The sequence below is a fragment of the Tachysurus fulvidraco genome, chromosome 12 (assembly GCF_022655615.1).
Source record: "Tachysurus fulvidraco isolate hzauxx_2018 chromosome 12, HZAU_PFXX_2.0, whole genome shotgun sequence".
Lineage (NCBI taxonomy): Eukaryota > Metazoa > Chordata > Actinopteri > Siluriformes > Bagridae > Tachysurus > Tachysurus fulvidraco.
The window spans coordinates 14,002,544-14,022,950 of NC_062529.1; the positions used below are offsets into that span (position 1 = coordinate 14,002,544).

A 20,407-nucleotide genomic window follows, 5' to 3' on the forward strand; every position below is an offset into this window, starting at 1 on the left:
ACAATATTTCTGATTGTCTTGGATCATGTTTAGATGACTGATTATAAAGCTGAGTGATCTATTATGTTGTGTCTTGAACTTCTGCCCTTTCCTTGCTCATCACCGGCGCATGCGCAGTGAGACGAGGGCGGGGCCTTTCTGTAGGGGAGGGGCAGAATCGGCTGGAGTATGCAAAGCGAGCAGCGGACCGTTGGTGTGTTTCAGGACGTTGGCACAGTTTCTTATGGTCTACAGTGTAGGTTATGTGTACAGGTAAACTCTGTTCACTCTGAAACAGGTGTGTGTGTGTGTGTGTGTGTGTGTGTGTGTGTGTGTGTGTGTGTGTGTGTGTGTGTGTAAAAGGCAAGGCGTGTGTGTGAAGCTCAGAGCCGCTGCAACGAAGACGCGGTGTATTGTCATATACACAGAGAAACGGCGACAAGAACAACGTCAACCAAAAGGTAGAGTTTCAGATTTAGCTTAGCTTCATAAACCGTTACTATGTGTGCGCGTGCTTGAGTTTCTCCCTCTCACGCACGTCAGTGTATTGCTGAGGTCTGCCCTGTGCACGCGCACGTTGGGAAAAAGCTGAGGGGTTAAACAGCCGGTCAGAGGAGGAGGGGTGGGAGGGGTGGTAGTGGTAGTGTTATAAAACAGTAATAAGTCAGCAGTTAGAAACTATAGACTTTGTTTACTCTATAAAGTATTTGTAACGTGAACCGACAGCCCTGAATCGATGTGCATGTCTTACTAGTAATTTGTTTAGTAAATATTTGATAATTAAGTTTTTAAATGTGTTAGCTCAGTGGTTGAGGTGTTGGATTACTGATCACAAGGTCATGGGTTCGAATCCCAGGTCCACCAAGCTTCCACTGCTGGGCCCCTGAACAAGGCCCTTAATAACCCTCAATTGCTCAGGTGTATAAAGTGAAATACAATATGTCACTCTGGATGATGGTGTCTGCTAAATGCAAGAAGATAAACGTAAGATACATGTAGTAATTCTTCCTGGCACAATTTTAAGCAGACTGTATTTGTCCTGCAGTGCTGCTTGGTGTGTGTGCGTGGTGGGGGATGGAGTGGGTTTCCAGTCACAGGGTTTGATTCATAGACCTTTGGACGCAGTGATCAGTTGGATACAGGTGTGGGAGGAGAGACGTTCAGGGCTGATGAACAAGTTATCTGAATTCTGTTGTTATATCCATTATTCATATATATTTTTATTCATGAATTATTGTTGAGCCATTATTACGTATCCGTGATGTATGTGAAGTGTCTTTAGGAATAATAAACATAAATACTAGTGGAAAAAACTTCTGCATTACATTCTGCAGATTTGTGTGTGTGTGTGTGTGTGTGTGTGTGTGTGTGTGTGTGTGTGTGTGTGTATTTATTCATAGGTCCCTAATTATACAGTATATTCACTTTCAATCTACCGTTTACTAACATTTTAATTATGATTAAATAAAATGTTTTTATTTAAATGCTTATTTGATCTTTTTAGTACGTAGAATGTCTGTATAACAGGATGATATAAATATTGTATGTCAGTAAGTCTGTGTTTTATTCTGTGCAGGGTAAATATTATTATTATATGATATCAGTTCAGTCTTCTCTGTTGTCATATAAATGTTGCTGTAGGAACATAAAATCAAGTAAAATGATTGCTGTAGAATAACCTAAATTCAAAAGTGCAAAATATTAAAATTGATAACATTCTTAATCATTATTTATTATTTAAGAACTAAATACATGTCCACCTTCTTCTTCTTGTATTGTTAAGATTTAAATTTTTTTTTGATGCTTTGTCTTATTTGTTTTGTATTGCAGGTGCTCTTACATGATGCATACTGTTTATTGATGACCATGATGGCCAACCTGATGGAAGACAACATCATGTTATAATCTCTGGACTTCTATGAATGCATGAGCTTTGAAGTGGCTGATCAAAGTGTGCGCTGAGGCGAACAGCTACTGAAGAGGGCATCGTGAGTGCTCACGCAGGGGGATGGAAGCAGTGGACTAGCCAAGTCTACCTCCCTGATGCTCTGGGTGTGGTGGATATCCGTTAGGAGATGATTCGGCTCCTGTGATCACCTCACACATCCTGCCAGTATTGCAGCACTGCATTTTGTGCATGAAGGATGGGACCCAAAGTGGATTTATCGGTACTTGTGCTTGGTTTCTGCTGCAGGGGAATGGGGCTGCTGTGGACACTGCTGGCATCTACTCTGTTCGCCTGCAGCTCTGCTATTCTCATGGACACTGTAGAAAGCCACAGCATGTTTACCTGTGAGCCCATAGGGCTCCGAATGTGTCAGGATCTCCCCTACAACACCACCTTCATGCCCAACCTGCTTAACCACTATGACCAACAGACAGCCGCTCTCGCCATGGAGGTAAGTGAATGTTTCTCTTTCGTCTTTTTCTGTGTCCCTGTTGGTCTGTGTTCTGTGTGGGCAGGTGAGGGAAAAAGCGGGGTTGCCATGGAGCTTGTTGTTGGGTAAGCTTATAGCTTGTCATTCTACACTGACTCACTTGAATAACGAGTAACGAGTGACTTTTCGCAACTTAAATAAGTGGCACAGAAATGCAGTTGTAACAAGTAAGGTACAGCTGATATTTTCTGAGGTTATTTTTAAATACACACAGATTCTTTTGGGTAGGCTGATTTCACTTCATGCAAAGCCTTCTGTCGTATCTTGCTGTGAAAATCATTCTCCTGTCTCCGAGATGATGCCATGTCTGACTTGTTCTTGTCACATTACTCCAGCATAGTTTAGTGAATTGCTTATTTTTTTAAAATACCTATTTACATTATATGTGAAATATAATGTTAAAATATTGTAGATAATTAGTGATGGGCATATCAGTGCTTGTTGAAGTGATTGTGGAATATGGACAGACACCCAATTGTATGTATTTGTGCTCAAAAACAAACAAACAAATAAACAGAATTGGTTTATTTCTGCACCTGATTCTACAAATTCCTGATGTAGATTTCAGGCCTGAATTAGTAGAAAGGTTACACACACACACACACACACACACACACACACACACACACACACACACACACACACACAGAGAAAGCAATGAAGTACTTTGTGTTGCTTGCACCCTGCTGTCCTTGCATAACATTGAAGGATGCTTTCCCAAATATCGTGGGAGGAAATAATGCTGTCCGCCAACATTGTTTAGCACTGTTCATAATCTTCTAAGACCTACAGTGGATGGATTGATTGGAGGTGCTAAATGATCCTCTTACTCCCATTACTGTAGTCACAGTACAGCACAGCGGAGAGCGCTGGTGTCTGTTCAGCTCTCTAAAAACACATCAGCGTGTCCGCTGTCAGTCAGTAGCACGTCGTGTGGCCCTACTGCGGTGTGGTGTGCCGCCATGTCAGCGTCTGCCCATCTGTCACAAGGGTTCACTATTCCCCCGGGATTTGTATTACATTACTCTCGGGATGTTCTGTGTGCTGAGAAACCAGAGCCAATCCTGTAAATCAGACCCTCCCCCTCCTCCTCTGCCAGCATAGCACCATGCCGTGTTAATGGGAACAGGGAGTATCCGCTCTCGCCCAGGCTCCTCGCGTTTGCGTATTACAAAATTCTCAAACTGAGAATGTTGTAGAGATGGTGTAGACAATATGGCAAAAATATCATCAAGAGTAACAGAGCTCATGAACAAAAAGATAACATCATGGTTACTAGGCAAAGGCCAAAATGAATAAACAAACAAATGAAAATAAAAAACAGCATTAGTCAAGTGGTGTCTCATTTAAATAAACCCTGTGATATTGGTATTTTCCAGATAACTATTTTTTTTACTTAAATAATGAGTGCGGCATACAGTTCACAATCTCCACAGGGGGATACATTTTTTGACTCACCCAGTGCATCCAGGTATTATTTCTTGCTTCATAAATATAAATGTAATATTCTTTTTGTTTATAAAGATATTTCAATAACTTTAAATTACTATTATAATATTTAGGTACAAAGGTACTGAATGCCAGCACTACAGCTACAGGTGCATATCAATAAATAAATTACAATGTCAGGGAAAAGTTCATTTACTTCAGTAATTCAACTCAAAAACTGGTGTATTATATACAGTAAATTCAGTACACACACAAAGAATTAGTTTAAGTTTTTGGTTCTTTTAATGTTTATGATCTTGGCTCACATTTAACAAAAACCCATCAATTCACCATCTCAAAAAACTAGAATACTTCATAAGACCAATAAAAAAATTTTTTTAGTGAATTGTTGGCCTTCTGGAAAGTATGTTCATTTACTGTATATGTACTCAATACCTGGTAGGGGCTCCTTTTTTAATTACTGCTTAGATTCGGCATGGCAATGAGGTGATTTTGTTTCTCATTTTCCTCATGGCAATACTCTATAGATTCTCTATGGGGTTCAGGTCTGGTGAGTTTGCTGGCCAGTCATGCACACCAACACCATGGTCATTTAACCAACTTTTGGTGCTTTCGGCAGTTTGGGCAGGTGCCAAATCTTGACTTGGAAAATGAAATCAGCATATTTAAAAAGCTGGTCAGCAGAAGGAGGCGTGAAGTGCAGTTTTTTTTTGTTTTCAAAAACAAAACACCAGCAGATGACCAACACCAGCAGATGACATTGAACCCCAAATCACCACAGACTGTGGAAACTTAAGACTGGACTTCAAGCAACGTGGGCTATGAGCTTCTTCACCCTTCCTCCAGACTCTAGGACCTTGGTTTCCAAATGAAATACAAAACTTGCTCTCATCTGAAAAGAGGACTTTGCCACTGGGCAACAGTTCTTCTTCTCCTTAGGCCAGCTAATATGCCTCTGACGTTGTCTGTGGTTCAGGAGTGGCTTAAAAAGAGGAATACGACGACTGTAGCCAAATTCCTTAGCACATCTGTGTGTGGTGGCAAGAAATTGATATGTTGATGTTCATAAACCCTTTAATGAAAAATGATAAGTTTACTTGGTTTGTTTTAGAAGAGATCAGGAATAAGCAAGAGTTTGAGTCAGACTTGACCTCTCTTCATTATTGGCTGTTTAATTCTAGGATTTTAAACTTAATATCTATCTATCTGTCTGTCTATCTGTCTGTCTGTCAACATTTTGCTATAAGTAGGTTGAAATCGGTTCATTGTTCTGTACACAATGAACAAATAATGAATAAATAAATTGGCCCTTTGTCTTAGATAGGTCTTGTGTGTTTACATGTTCCATCCCAAAAAACAATAGTCTCAGTGGTGGAACATTGTCCACTTCATCCAGATTAAGATAACTACTTCAGAAAGCTTGACATGCTTTGGGATGGTTTGAAGGGTTTAGCTTATTGTGGGTTCAGTAATGACTTACTGCTGATCACAAGTTCACCATGTAGTTTTTCACAAAATAACGACAACAGTATTTAGACTTTAGTTCATTCAAAATGCTTACATGTTTTGAATCAAATCACTGAACCTTCCACATTGAGTAGTAAAATCTAAAAAGCACAGGAAGGAGAAATGTTTTTCTTACCCACTGAAAAATTTCACCCGAGACTGATTAGGCTGGAGAATACAGTGTGTTTGGATAATTGCAGGTTGGTGCTTCTGGGCTGCAGCTGGATTGATGACTGATAATGACAGGCCTGTGTCTGAGCTCACCGGCGAATTTATAGCATGGACTTATAGCAAGATTCTTATCAAGCATGTAGGATGTAGCACAGAACCACAAAAGCCCTCTACACCTCCTTTGTAATTTAAATGATTCTAAAATCAGGGATTGTGTTAGAAGGGATTGTGCTATCTTTATGTTCCACTGTTATTTACACGAGCTGGTAATTCACACTTACTGTATTCATGAAAGATAAGAACTAGTCATGATCGGTCTCATGGTTCCTTATGCCTGTTTTTTGTTTTGTCAAATATGGTGTAGTGAATAAATTGATCACTGACTAAATGAACCTAATATTTTTACACTCACTCTGGGTCCAAGAACTGTTTCTCAAACCAGAAACTAAATCACTCTAAAGTATTCTTAACTTCCAGACACTTAAACATTGGATACAGCTTTTGGGTGTTTTTGTATTTGTTTCCTAGAAACCATCCGTCACTCAGATGTGTGAAATACACATCATAAATATTGTGAGAGTTTTCCTGATCTTGTATGTCACTGAGTGACAAATTATAGTAGTAGTAGTATGTAGTAGTTCTGCTTTGAAATGACACAAATAAATGTTCAGCATAATCTTCAAAACATAGGCCTTATTCGTCTAGAGTGAAAATAGATGTGTTTGATGATTTGTCAGAAGTTTAGTCTGAATCTGTCATGTTACTCAGACAGGCAGCCAGTGATGTGTGCAATCAGAGCAGTGAATGCACAGTGGCTTGTTTCATTAGTTTCTGCACTGTTACACTTCCTATATCAGACAATATAAAATCAATATTGGGGACAGATTTTTCCTATGGGTTAGGCCTTACGTGCATGGGCCATAGGTGCATAAATATCACTTGTTGATGTTAGGTATTTCCTTGCAGTTAGTTTCTTTACAATGCTCCATTCTAAAGCAAGAAATTCCCGCTTCTTCGCTTGGCTTATTGGGGGCAGCTATGGAAACTATGGAAACCGCTCTTGATTGTGAGTCCACAAAAGGACATGCAGTCCTGCTCTCAGGAGGTGGTTTCTCCATGTGACCTCCGACCCCTGAGGATGAGAGCTCATCAAAGGCTCTCTCTTTAAACCAGCTTTTTTTCTGCATCAGTGGTTGCCATGGCAGCACTGGTGGAAAGGCAGGGGAAGAATGTGGCCCTCAGACGAGTGGAGTGGAGGAAAGACAGGGCCAGAAAGAGACCCCTGATTCCAGGACAAGTGAATGGCAGGAGAGGGAGTGTGGGAGCTGCCATTCCTTTTTTCTCCTTTTCTTGTTTAAGATTGAGAAAAGAACAAATATTAAGGAAATAATTCCCCCTTTGGGAAGTTTTACTTATTCAGGGCTGTCGGCCCTTTCACAATTGTGGGAGAGTGTGGAGGGCCACCCGGAGCCAATTGGTTGGTGCAGATGAAGTTTATCTTGGTTGAACAGACAGGCTGTGTTTTATTCTGTGTCTGTCCCTGCACGCTGCTTTTTATTTACCATGAATAGAGTTACTGCAGTGTTTCCATGTCACTCACATAGCTATTTCCCTGCTCGTTTCACGCCCTCATTTAAGAGTTCTCAACGTTGCCAGCTGATCCGCCTTCCATCCCGACACTGAATGCAGTCTGGAGAACATGTCAGAATTGTTTGCATTTGTCATGGCCAAAATACAATCAAGACAGAGTTGTGCAAAATGTTTTTTCCAGCTCAAGGACAAAACTACAGCACCACGGGAGAACAGACATGTGAGTGTGTGAACAAGCAGAGAATCTGTGGACGCTTCACTGAGCTGGACTCTGACGTCCTGACAGAGTTGTGAGCTGGAGGGAAAAGGCTGTCATACAAACCCACTCACTGCTATTTTCTCTGCAGTGCAATCTGCACAAGAACAAGCAGCAAGAATTATTGCTAGCCAAGTACATTACCTATGGAGCTGGTAGCTATGCATGGAAATAAATGGAGTAAAAGACAGGAATGCATTTGGAAAGCGATAATCAAATGTTTTTTATTGTGCAGGTCTACTTTTTTGCAATGTTAAACTACTTAGCATTAATGAATAAACAGTTTCATTCTGTAATTATGCCTGTAAATCATTAAGCACTGTAATGTGTGAACTGCCAACAGATCCTCAGGAATAAATGATTGTTAAATTTGCCATCTGATCCCTAAAATGCACTTGGGGATAATTAAATTGCTCCAGTTTTATGAAGTATATGTGAGACTCATTCTGAGGAAATCACATATCCACACACACACACACACACACACACACACACACACACACACACACACACACACACATTCAGTCGAGTAGGGGAAAGGTGACATATTGTCAGTCTATAGAGACAGAGTCTTTTGAAATGGCTAATCCTTAGGAGAACCTAGTTTTCTTCGCAAGTATGCTTGCTGAAAAAAAAAGCTGGCAAACTGGCTTTTCCGCTAATGGCAACACAAACTGGCCAAATTTCCACCTGAGAAGGCTGGAGGGACAGAGATAGAGAGAGAGAGATAGATAGATAGAGAGGGGGGGTGGGGGGGATGCAGTCCAGACTCTGAACCAAATTCATGTACCTCCGAGATTAGCCAAGCTGTCAGTCAAGGCCACTGCTGTCTCCCTAATTGTCTTTTTCATGTCATTTTACCCCTCTTTTTTTAACCCATCCCTCTCTTCTCACCTTCCTACATACAAGCCTCAAAAAGAATGTCTGTAACCTGATAGCCGCCCTGAATATTTCCTTCTACTCCATTAGAATAGCTGGATGCATTTACACATCACACACAGACATGCCAGAGTAGCTCAGGAAGCACTGAAAGCAGTCATACACTTGAAGGCCTAGCCTCCATTGATTCTTTAAGTAAATTGTAGCTTAGACAAAAGGAAACCAGGCAGGAACTTAATCCTTCCATTTAAGTATTTGAAGAGGAGTGGCTGTTGGCATCTGTGAGAGACAAATGTGTTCTTTTCCACTCCTGCCAAAAAAGCCCACCCTGTTTCTCCTGCTTCTCCTCCTGCACAGCGTGGGCCACCTCGCATAGCAGCCGAGTAATCAGATCCGTCGCTGCAATGTTTTAATTACCCATTAGCACCTTAGGCACAGAGATTAATCTAGATAATGTGCATACATCTGTATTTCAGGAATATAACGTCAGATAAACCGAGATAATTCACACACTTTGATACAAGAACATGTTTTATATCCTTCACATCATGAGTGGCTTCTGTTTTAGTTCACTGAAGATGACAGCGCTGAAATAAATGTTACAGATATTTTATTGTTATTTTTGTTTATAGAGTTTACACTAGTGTTAGGGAAACAATACATTTTACACACGCGCACACACACACTCTTTTCAGTAATGCTCTCTGACAGAATCTCTTGGCTGCAGAACTGATGAATAAGAGACATTTCAGCATGTTGAACGTGCCCTCTGGTGTCTGTAAGGCTTCAGCTTTCAGAGCTGGTCAGTCACACAGGAACTTCTCTCTGGTAAACAGATACCCACTAGATACAGAGTGAGCAGGAGAAAGCGAGATATTCACTACTCACTCTCCCCTCGGGTTCAGTTTCTCTACATAACACACAAACCAGTGAGTCAATGAACACGCACTGTGTAGCACACACTTATTGCACACATGAAATATTGAGGCCAAATATGCTTTAAAAGCCTGAACATGGAGCTGGTAAAACAGATTCGCTGCTGCTACATTCTGTTTAATGCTGAAGTCTAAATGTAAATGTTTCACAGTCTAATTTTGAAACCTTGAGCTTTTTCCCCAGTGTTTGAGTTGATGAATGGGGAAGTTACTTCTTTTGACATTTTCTACTCAGATTTGCAGCACAGTGAGGATTGTTTCTTTCGTGTGTTCCACTGGCACTCTTTACCTTGTAAATCTTAAGAGTTAAAGACCTTTAATCTTTATTTACTAAACACAGTGGTGTGATCTTTCATCTGGCTGTGACATTAGTGTAAATGTCAGCATCTGAGTTTCAGACCTAAAACAGAAAGAATAGTTCCCGTTTTTTTTTCTTTAAGTCCTTTCAATGCATGCGTTAACCTTGGAGAATGATTAACACTCCTTGACAAGCCTTTAATACCCCATTCAATGAACTACTTTTACAGCCTGTCCTGCTTGGGTTTTGGGGACACAAGAAGAAAGATAGCAGATTATGCGCCTTAAAGCTTAAATAAAAGTGGGTTTGGGTCATTTTAAATGGTACATGACCTCAAATATATATCTATCAGGGGCGGTTCTAGACCTTTTTTAGGGTTGATTCAGCCACCTGTCTGTGATCTCAGCCACTTTCATAAATAAACAATAAAAATTATGTTAAAATGCAGGACATGTTGTCGATGGGAAAGAAAATTATTGTGCGTTGTAGTCTTTCAAAAGTGTGTCATCGCCGTCTGCTATATTTGAACGGAGTCAGTCAGAGCTGGAGGTGTTTATCTATAACGTTAATCGGAGGAAAGCCGCAAAGACTGCAACCAAAAGCAGTGAAATTTCACTATTCTTATTACCAGAGTTGTAGCACAAACAAAATATTAATGCAAACAATCCATTCAATACTAAATAAAAATAACATTTATTGTTTTGGTCTTTGTCTTGTGTATATTTTTTTATTAAAGACTACATTCATTGGACACACTGTTTGTAGAGAATGCACACATACATGAACTGATCTGATTCAAGACTGGCATCATTACATCATGCATAAAATTTTGGTTTCCACTTTTGCCATTTTAAATAATACCATAACTTTTGGCTTACTATGTAGTCATATAATATATAATATAAAACTCTTCTTGTTTTAAATTCTCACTGAGGGCTAAACCCCCTAAAGATGAAATCCTAGAACCGCCCCTGATATATACATATGTATATGTATTCTGAGCTTCATGTTTGTAAAATGAATATGTCAAACAAGTGAACATGACTTTTGTAAAATGCCATGCAGTTTTGTGTGTGCATCTTTCTCTGGTGCTCTACCTCAGTCCCAGGTCCATGAATAATGTACATGCAGTGTGTAGTGCAGAACAGCTTTCGGCAGCACTAAACCTTCTGCAGCAGCAGTCTGTAATTCCAGCATTTCAAGCTGACATGCAGAAAGCACTTACAGACCTCACTTCTACAGCAGGCACTGAGACAGCACAGAAATGACAAAATCAATATTACATGACTGGACGGAAAGAGTCGGCACTCTCCTGTCCGTTTCCACAGCTCTGTCGGCGGGGCGTAAAAATCAGCATGTTGTGATCGTCTTTTGATCTCTGTTTAATCTCAGCACTTCAGAGGCAAACTAAATATTTCAGAACTTCCATTAAATATAGATGAGACATCTTGTTCCAATCTTGTGGGCTTTAAAAATATTTACAAACTTTTTATTTTGGTACAGTTAAAAATCTGTCCAAGAATTGTATAACAATTGCCATTATCAAAACAATGCTGTGGTAACACCTTTTGTTGTGTACAACCTCATATATTACTGAATAAATATCGATCTATTTCTATTAGATGGACTTTGTTTCAGGAAAGGTTTTGTAATTTATTACATAAAATACATTTTTATTGTATAATACACATTTTCCCCACTGATATTCCTTTTGTGGTGTACATTATTGTATTGTGCTATATGTTTTAAATAGCAATGTGTTTTCAAACTTGGTTACAATTAGTATAAAGAAAAATAGTCTGTACACGATTCACTATTAGTTTTGCTAACTATCCTGTTTGTGATGGAAACTCCCAGTACTCTATGATGTCCACACTTTGCTCCTCCCATCCAAGTCAAATTACTATGCACATTATTAACATGTTTAAAAGTAAAAAGTACAGAATTGTTTATTTGTTGGTCACAATGAAGTATTGAAAACTTCTGATACTTTCAGTGCAGCAGTAAGCAGGAAAAGTATTGTTTGTGTGTGTACAATTCCCCCCAGTCAGCAGGCCAGTGATAAAGGGCCAGACCCCAGCAGGAAGTGCATGTGTATTGGCTGGCCCCAGGTGGAAGGGCATTGTTCACTTCTCCAGAGATTTACATGTTAATGCCCAGCTTTGCAGCTGTTCTGTCTCCCAGCATGCATTAGTCTCCTTGAGGACACAAAAGCACAGTCAGAGCCACCCACAGGCTGGCGAGCCTCAGGAAAGGGCATAGGATTACTGTACTGAAGAAAACTTGGAAAAACATGGCTGCCTTTCTTTGTGTTCCTCTTCAGACATGATTATTTCTAACAAGACCCAAGTGAGGCATCATCAATTGAAAGAATGTCTGATATATTTTGGTTTAGAAATATTTCACACATCTTGTATGGTTGAATCCTTCATTTAAAAAAAAAATATATAGTTTTGTTTGCCAAGCTGGTTTGATGAGCTCTAGTGGAGTGGCGCTGGCTTCATGCAGCGAGCCGTTATGAGAACTGTCATTCTGTCACAGTACACTTGGCAGAGTTTCCACTCATCTCCACTCATCTCTGTCCGCAGCTCTTTCACCCCATGGTGAACCTGCAGTGTTCTCCAGACCTGAGGCCTTTCCTGTGTGCTCTCTACGCCCCCGTGTGTACGGAGTATGGCCGCATGTCGCTGCCCTGCCGTAGTCTGTGTATCCACTCAAAGAGAGACTGTCACAAGCTAATGGATATGTTTGGTGTGTCGTGGCCTGAGGAGATGGACTGCAGCAGGTAAAGGGATCAGGTTTGGGTCACCGAGTCTAATAAAATGCTGATATGCAGATGTGATAACAGTCATTATGTGCCTATATGTGAATAAAATACTGTAGTTCATTAGGTCAGAAACTCATTGTATTTCTACAGTAAAAATATTTATTTTTTTAACCTAAAAGTTCATTTAAAAACCTATGTATGTGTTTATTCTTAGTTGACAGCTACCAGTCTTAAAGGACAAAGTCTAACAAATGCTTCTTCTGAGACACATAAATCCACCGCATCTATCCACACTATCATACTAACTTTAGTTTTGCTTCAGACAACGTCTTAAATACTGAAGCTGATCGTTCCCAAAAAGGCAGACAAGGATTTCGTTGTGTTTATTTATAGTAATGTCATGTTTTTGTCCCCAAACCAAGGTTCCCAGAGTGTGATGAGCCGTATCCGCGTGCTGTAGACATGCTGACCACTCTGAACACATCAGACGAGTTGCCCATGACTGTGCAGAGAGACTATGGTTTCTGGTGTCCTCGAGAATTGAAGATTGATCCTGAGCTGGGTTACACCTTCCTGGGTGTGCGTGACTGCTCTCCTCCTTGCCCTAACATGTATTTCAGACGAGAAGAGCTCACCTTTGCCCGCTACTTCATTGGCGTCATCTCTATAGTCTGCTTGTCCGCAACACTCTTCACGTTTCTTACCTTCCTCATTGATGTCACGCGCTTCCGCTACCCGGAGCGACCCATCATCTTCTACGCTGTGTGCTACATGATGGTGTCGCTGGTCTTTTTCCTGGGCTTTCTGCTGGAGGAGCGTGTGGCGTGTAATGCAGCTAACCCGGCCCAGTTCAAAGCCTCCACGGTGACGCAGGGCTCCCATAACAAAGCATGCACTCTGCTCTTCATGGTGCTCTACTTCTTCACTATGGCTGGAAGTGTGTGGTGGGTGATCCTCACAATCACCTGGTTTCTGGCTGCTGTGCCCAAGTGGGGCAGTGAGGCCATCGAAAAGAAAGCCCTGCTGTTCCATGCCAGTGCCTGGGGCGTACCTGGTGTGCTGACTGTAGCGCTACTGGCCATGAATAAGATCGAGGGAGATAATATCAGTGGCGTGTGCTTTGTAGGACTGTACGATGTGCACACACTGCGCTGGTTTGTGCTGGCTCCACTGTGCCTGGACGTGCTGGTCGGCGTGTCTCTTCTCCTGGCTGGAATCGTGGCCCTAAACCGCATCCGCATGGAGATCCCTCTAGAGAAAGAGAACCAGGACAAGCTGGTGAAGTTCATGATCCGTATCGCCGTGTTCTCTGTTCTATACCTGGTGCCACTGCTGACGGTGTTGGGCTGTTACCTGTATGAACAGGCGTACCGTCCAGTGTGGGAGACCACCTGGGTACTGGATCGCTGCAGAGAGTATCACATCCCCTGTCCTTATCAGGTAACATCACTGCCATCTTATTCTCATTAACTCGGTAACAGACCGAGTTGTCCACCTGAGAGTCGGATAGTGTTTTATTCACAAAGGATGCTTTAGACAAAAAAATGTTGGAGTAGTGTGTGTATTATCTACATCTTGAATAGTATCTAATATTTAAAATTACTGCTAATTATAACAATAATAATAATAATAATAATAATAATAATAATAATAATAATAATAATATTGAGCATCATAACTTTATACTCTGGTTTACATCATGTTTTTTTATAAACACTTTACATATGCTTCACCACTTGGTAGGTAAAGATCAGCGTGCGATCATGAAAAATAGGACCTGTGTAGGCGACAGTAGCAAACTATGGCAGTGGTGACACATCACCAGAAGTAAACAGAATTTCCAACACAGAGTGCTGAGGGTTTTTTCATCCTTTTCGTAAATTGTGTGAAATCACTCAAGCTGTATGTTAGTGAACAATACTCCACTATATCAGCTCTTATTTATTATTGCTACCAAAACGTTAATGGACGTCACATGATGATAGCATAGCATATGTATATTATTATTATTAGTAGTATATTTGGAGCACTACAAGGTTATAGCTATTAATTGAACTGATAAATTGCTTTATCTGTGTTGGGTTTCTAAAGGACTGTGAAAATTTCAGTCTGGTGTCAGTTGCACATGACCCTAAGCCAGACTTATTATACATAAATTATCATTCTGCAAACCTTTGAAGAGTAGCTGTTCATGCAAATCCCCAAGTAGTCAATGGATTTTAAAAAAAGAATTCTTTCCTACATCGTGAATTAGAGTCCTATAAAACACACTTGCATATTATTTGATATTTCCGGATGCATATATTTTTGTTTAGACATCTAGTTTGTTTAAAGTACAAACCAGGACGTTTTTGTGGCTGGATGAATGCATGATGTGATGCGATCCACCACAGTGACACACTGCACGCTTATGTTACCGTGTAATCGAAGACCCTTGGCCTTTCTTCATGCACAATAACACAGTGATCCAACTGGAGCTGAATGTCACGTGACACAGGAACTCTCTGACTCGCTTGTCCAACTCGCAAAGGATAGAGTCCTACTCCTCTACAGCCAAGCTTTTCATACACTTCATACACTGTTAGCCTGTAGCCTGCACCTGCCCACACTGAGCTACTTATTTTAATTATAGAGCACTTGAACACAGCTCTCCTTTCTAAAGGTGTAGGATGAGCTGTGTGTAATGTTAGGAAAATGGGCGTCTTCTTCTTTTCACTGATCTGCAGGATTGTTATGCTTTACTGACCAGTGACCAGTATAATATGGTTACCTGAGATGAAGTAAATGAACGAAATAACCCGAGCTGTGTGTTTTCCCCCTCTGATGTTCAAGAACATTTCTAGTATATGTGTGAATTGAGAAAATGCTTTGTGTGGTCAGTCACATTCCTGCATCAGCTGCTATTACAGAATGAACTCTGTACTGTAATGTTTATACTCCTTATAATTCATTTTGAAAAAAGTTCATTCATAGAAATGCATGGTAGTGTGAAAGGTTCATTTAGGCTGCATAATGAGTACTAATATGCATGAGTGAATCTTTCTCAGCGCTCTTCACTCGAGTGTGTGTGATGCCTTGAGCGCTGCTCATTTTGCGTTCCTTACCGGTTCCACTGAAGCATGTCTTGGCTTGAGAATTCACCCTGTTGTTATGATATTATTCATTCTAAATGCCATTGATCTGTTTGTCTAGTGAACTCCCAGTACAGTATAATCTATAGTCCTTGAGTGTGCACATGTGTATGTTAGGGTTTGTGCTTACACAGTGCATTGTCTGAGGGCATTGGACTGAGGTAGCTGGATTTCACACACTAAAGGACATGAGAACAAATCAGCTTTAATCTGAAGAACTGGGGAGTGGATGAGAAGCTAATACATTATCAAGAGATTACTGAGAGCCATGAAGCACACACAAATCATTTTCTTGCCAAACCTTGATAGGACACACACACACACACGCACGCACACACGCCTCATTTGTGGGAAGGTGTCATTACAGATTAAATTGTAGTGTTCTTTTACTTTAGTTGACGCTATTTATTTTAGACCATTTTCTTCTTTTTAGAGGATGTATTTCTGCAGGTTTGAATGCCTTCTCTTGTCACCTGAATCTAACACTAACAGTTTTTCTGTGGAAAAGAGGCTACTAAAGGCTAAGGGCTTTGACACGTGTAAGGACAGTGTGGAGACAGGATTCCATAAACGTAGTCATAACTACAGCGAATCAAGATGTAACACCACATTATTCCATTATCTGTAACTGTAAATGCCCCAAACTATTCTTATTCCAAATATTATTATTATTCCTCCTTTTTGCTGATATTATCTATTTATTTCTAGAGATTAAAATAGGTTTATTAATCATAATCGTGTTATAGAAAAAAATAGAGAAATTTGATGATATTCCAGATATTTCCACTTCCACATTTGTATTCAGTTGTATGCCTAACATTTGTGTGTTTGTGTAGGTGGAGCAGACGAGCAGGCCTGACCTGGTTCTGTTCATTATGAAGTACCTGATGGTGTTGGTCGTTGGCATCCCGTCTGTGTTCTGGGTGGGCAGTAAGAAGACCTGCTTTGAGTGGGCCAGCTTTCTTCATGGCCGCAGACGCAAAGAGTGAGTTCCTTATCAGATGAGCATCTCGCTGCTACCTCACGTCCATGTTTAAACTGCTTGTGTATGTAGAAATACAGGATTTGGCAACACAAGAACTCAATAATACAATACACTCGCTAGCCCAGGTAACATGCTGAAAAATATAAACTCACTGATTACTTTATTCTGAACACCTGCACAAGTCTCTAATGATCTCATCAGCCAATCACATCGCGGCAGTGTAATGCATAAAATCATACAGATGCAGGCCAGCAGCTTCAGGTAAAGTCACATCAACCTGCAGAATGGGGAAAATTCTGACTGTAGCATGATTGATAGTGCCAGATAGCATGTTTTAGTATTTCTGCAATATCTGTTGATCACCTTGGATTTTTACACACTATAGTCTCTCGAGTTTACTCAGAATGCTGCAGCCAGAGAGCAGCGCTTCTGCAACAGCTTGATGATGAGAGAGCCACAGATAATGCATATTCTGTTGAAGACTTTTAAAACTTTAGAATTGTTATTCTGTCCAGATCTAGTTTCCTGTAGATTGTCTACATTATTATTTTAAAAATTATGAAAACTTTTTTTTGTGTATAACCCAGAGCAGAAAGCAGGGCGTCATATTTACTGTTCTGCACTGGTGGTCTGTACCTCTGTTTATATAGAACTTAACCCTTCCTCTTACATTTCCCTTATGTGCTCCATCTCCTCCTGCAGCAGTACGGTGAACGACAGCCGTCAGGTCCTGCAGGAGCCCGACTTTGCTCAGGCTCTGTTGCGTGACCCCAATACACCCATCATACGCAAGTCACGTGGTACATCCACACAGGGCACGTCCACCCATGCCTCCTCCACTCACCTGGCCACGTTAGACGATGTGCGCAGCAAAGCGAGCAGCATCCACAGCAAGATGAGCAGCTACCACGGCAGCCTGCACCGCTCCCGTGACGGCAGGTGAGGCCTAGCGTGCTGAATTGAAGGCTTGGTATTTTGCATGCATTTAAATTGTTTATACAACATAATTGTTTACAAGATCAGAAGGTAACAAACAGCAAGAGAGAGAGATTTTGAGGCCTGTGAGGAAACCATTGTTGAATGCTGCTTGGCCAGATGGTGTATATTATTTTTGTCTATCAACACATCTAACACAGTAGTTCAGCTGTAACCTGAACAACAGGTTTATATTGATGTGCTCATTGTTGTTTCTATAGTAACAGCACATACACTGAGACGGAGATGGCAGACGCTTCACATAATCTATAACTAATGATAAATAGATTCAAAAGTTTAACAAATTAAAATGTATGTAAATGTTTGTGTGCTTTTTAACTTTTGTGGAATGAATTTTAGTTGTAAATGATTTGGAAGAGTCACGCTGCTTTGTGAAGTTTACACTTTCCAGTTTCTTGGCAAAATGACAAGTTGTGTGTTTAGAGAGAGCGAGTGAGAAAACGAAAGAGTACAACAAACATGAAATCTGTTTATACACTGATTAACAAGCCCTACGTTAAGTCCATCACCAATACATGATGATATTAAAACACCCAACACAGCCGTTACCTCAAGTGTGCATTAACAGCCATGTGAGGTGGTCTGGTCTCAGACACACTTACTTAAGCCCAGTCTTAACAAGCGATGGGAAAATCTATGGAAAGGACGAAAGAGCTCAGGCTAATTTTGTTATCTGAATGATTGTACTTGTGGCTGGGGATGAAAAGTGTGTATAAGGTATTTCTATTTTGATGTTGTATGCTTACATACTGTATATAGTTATGACTAAAGAATGAACAGTTAAGGATCCAACACCACTTCATGATCTTTGTGAAATAACTTTTTTCTTTAGGAAGTACTGTGCCGTTGCATGTATACGTATATTCATGGTAAAATACACAGGACACGATTGGTCATGACCGTATAGGGTTAGTCACCACTAGTAAACTTTGTAATGCAAAACTCTGCAAGTCAGGAGCTGAAACATGTCAGAGACTGATAACAAAAGACATCTGAAAAGCCATAAAAGAAAGTCACGTATATGTAACAGTTGTACGTTGTTCAGACATGTAGTACTGAATGATCTCATGCATTGGTTTTGTAAGAAGACTGAACTCTGTTCCCATTTTTGTTTTCATCCTACAGGTACACTCCTACCAGCCACAGGGCCATGGAGGAACGCCCACCCTATGGGAGCATGCCCCGCCTTAACGAGCAGCTATCCCGTCACAGCAGCCTACACCGACTCGACAGCCAATCACGACACAGCAGCGCACGGGACTTAAGTCATCCTCCACCTACCAACATAACACACGGCTCCAGCATGAACCGCGTGGTGGAGGAAGACGGAGCAAGTGTGTAATAACTAGACAGTTTAGTTTACACACATTGTCCTCAGCATCTCCCCCTGAACTATCTGGAACAACAGACTCTTTACTCTGCAGAGGGAGAAGGTGCACATGTGAAGACTGCACTCAAGCTACTGTATACTGTATACGATACTGTAAAGTTCAGGTGATGGGACAAGTGAGTAACATAATATAGCATTATTCTGCCCCCTGCTGAGGGACTGCAGACATGTTTCTCTTTTTGTTTATTGTTTTTTTTTCTTTCAAGTGAGCAGCTTGCAGCTGTGCAGTCTTAGAAACTCAGTGTCTTACTTGCTGACTTGCAGCTTTTTCGTCATGCAGTCCTTACCACGGCTGTGAGAAGCTCATCAGAGCAGCTTCACTCAGTGAGGATCTTTTACATCTTAGCCTTCTTCATGTACAAGCACTCCCCCCTTGTCAGCTTAAAGACAATGGGGGAAATTAAGACAAATGTTACAGTACTTGGCAGTTATGTGCCTCTGGCAAGCAATTAAATACACAAGACAAGGATGAAGAAAGTAAAGGATTTACTCACATTAGCTCTTGTGATGTATAAGTTTTCTGTACATTACAGTACTCCTCAGAAACCGCAGACCTGAAAACCTCACTTCCACCAGATGGACCATATACCCTGCTGCATCAGCCTACCTCATCAGCCCACAGATCCCAGACCTGCCTCAGATCACACCAAACGTTCAACCTGTGATCGCTCTCCTTGTAGTGATTATTAATGATTTAGAAGCAGAGTGGCTTCACTGGCACAGTGCAGCGTTTCCACAAATGCATTTGTTTTCGACACAGGTCTGTAACTCCACAGGAAAGAAAACATTCACAGAGGTGTAAATGTATTTTGTGCACACTACTGATGGCATGCTGCCTGTGGCGAGAGAAGTGTAAACAACTCGAACCAGAAAATTGCTGTGTGAACAAATCTGGTTTAAAAATCTACATTAATAAACACTGAAGCGAGAAGTCCCACAACAGTGCAGAAATGTGTGGTTACTGCTTCTGGTCCATCCATCAGCTCCATTCTGCACACTATATGCAAATAGCTTTGAAAACTATTTCTGCTTGACATTTCTGTTGCTCTCTTCCGTATGCAATGTGTGCTCCTACTGTAAGCATGTATATGTGCAACACTGTAAAGTATTTCTGCTTCCAGATGCTTTTCTGGTACAGAATTCAAAATTTAATACATATTTATATCAAGTTCTGAATATTTTGTATTGTTTTTTTGTTTGTTTGTTTTTTTTAAACTGAGCTGCACCAATTCAAACTTTTGTTAAATTGTAGCTAAATCCTGATTTATCCCGAGTGCTTTTGTTTACCTGTTGGAAAAGTGAAATATCTTTGTGGTATTTAGTGCCTGAAAATGTGACCGTGGACCTGAGCTTTGTGAAATGATGACGCTTTAACAGCTACTACTGCTTCTTTAGTTTCTTGGCCTTCAGTCTCGAAAGTATGTACAATGCTTTGTTCTCTACTTTTGTCTTTACTGTAGGGACTGCTGATTTTCTTAGAGGGAGTGAGATTTAGCACTTTAACTGTAAGCTGTTGAATGTGTATTGATATTCTTTGCAGTTTTAGGGTCTTGCAAAAATTTCAGATCTTTTTTTTTTAATAAAGAAATACAATTGCTGTTGAATGCTGTTATGCTTCTTTCTGTTCTGTTTAAACA

At 40.6% G+C, this 20,407-nt stretch overlaps 1 protein-coding gene across 5 annotated transcripts; it reads left to right on the forward strand.

Moving 5' to 3' along the window:
* Window positions 1-73: 73 nt before the first annotated feature.
* Window positions 74-20,374, forward strand: fzd3b (frizzled class receptor 3b). 5 transcript variants are annotated; one of them, XM_027172821.2, is made up of 8 exons: window positions 145-193; window positions 343-440; window positions 1,810-2,378; window positions 12,090-12,286; window positions 12,691-13,708; window positions 16,236-16,384; window positions 17,087-17,323; window positions 18,506-20,374. In XM_027172821.2, exons 3-8 carry the CDS (start codon window positions 2,124-2,126, stop codon window positions 18,720-18,722), a joined length of 2,073 nt encoding a protein of 690 aa, XP_027028622.2. In that variant the 5' UTR covers window positions 145-193; window positions 343-440; window positions 1,810-2,123; the 3' UTR covers window positions 18,723-20,374. The 5 variants fall into 5 exon arrangements, with proteins under 5 accessions (XP_027028623.2, XP_027028622.2, XP_027028625.2 ...); XM_027172822.2 differs by lacking the exon at window positions 343-440 and having other exon boundaries at window positions 74-252; XM_027172824.2 differs by having other exon boundaries at window positions 152-440; window positions 17,090-17,323.
* Window positions 20,375-20,407: the final 33 nt, after the last annotated feature.

Coding starts and splice junctions, on each gene's coding strand:
- fzd3b (XM_027172822.2), top strand. CDS start 2,124: ATGGGACCCAAAGTGGATTTATCGGTACTTGTGCTTGGTTTCTGCTGC. Junction 12,287..12,690: donor GAGGAGATGGACTGCAGCAG/GTAAAGGGATCA, acceptor CCCCAAACCAAG/GTTCCCAGAGTGTGATGAGC. Junction 17,324..18,505: donor CACCGCTCCCGTGACGGCAG/GTGAGGCCTAGC, acceptor TTCATCCTACAG/GTACACTCCTACCAGCCACA.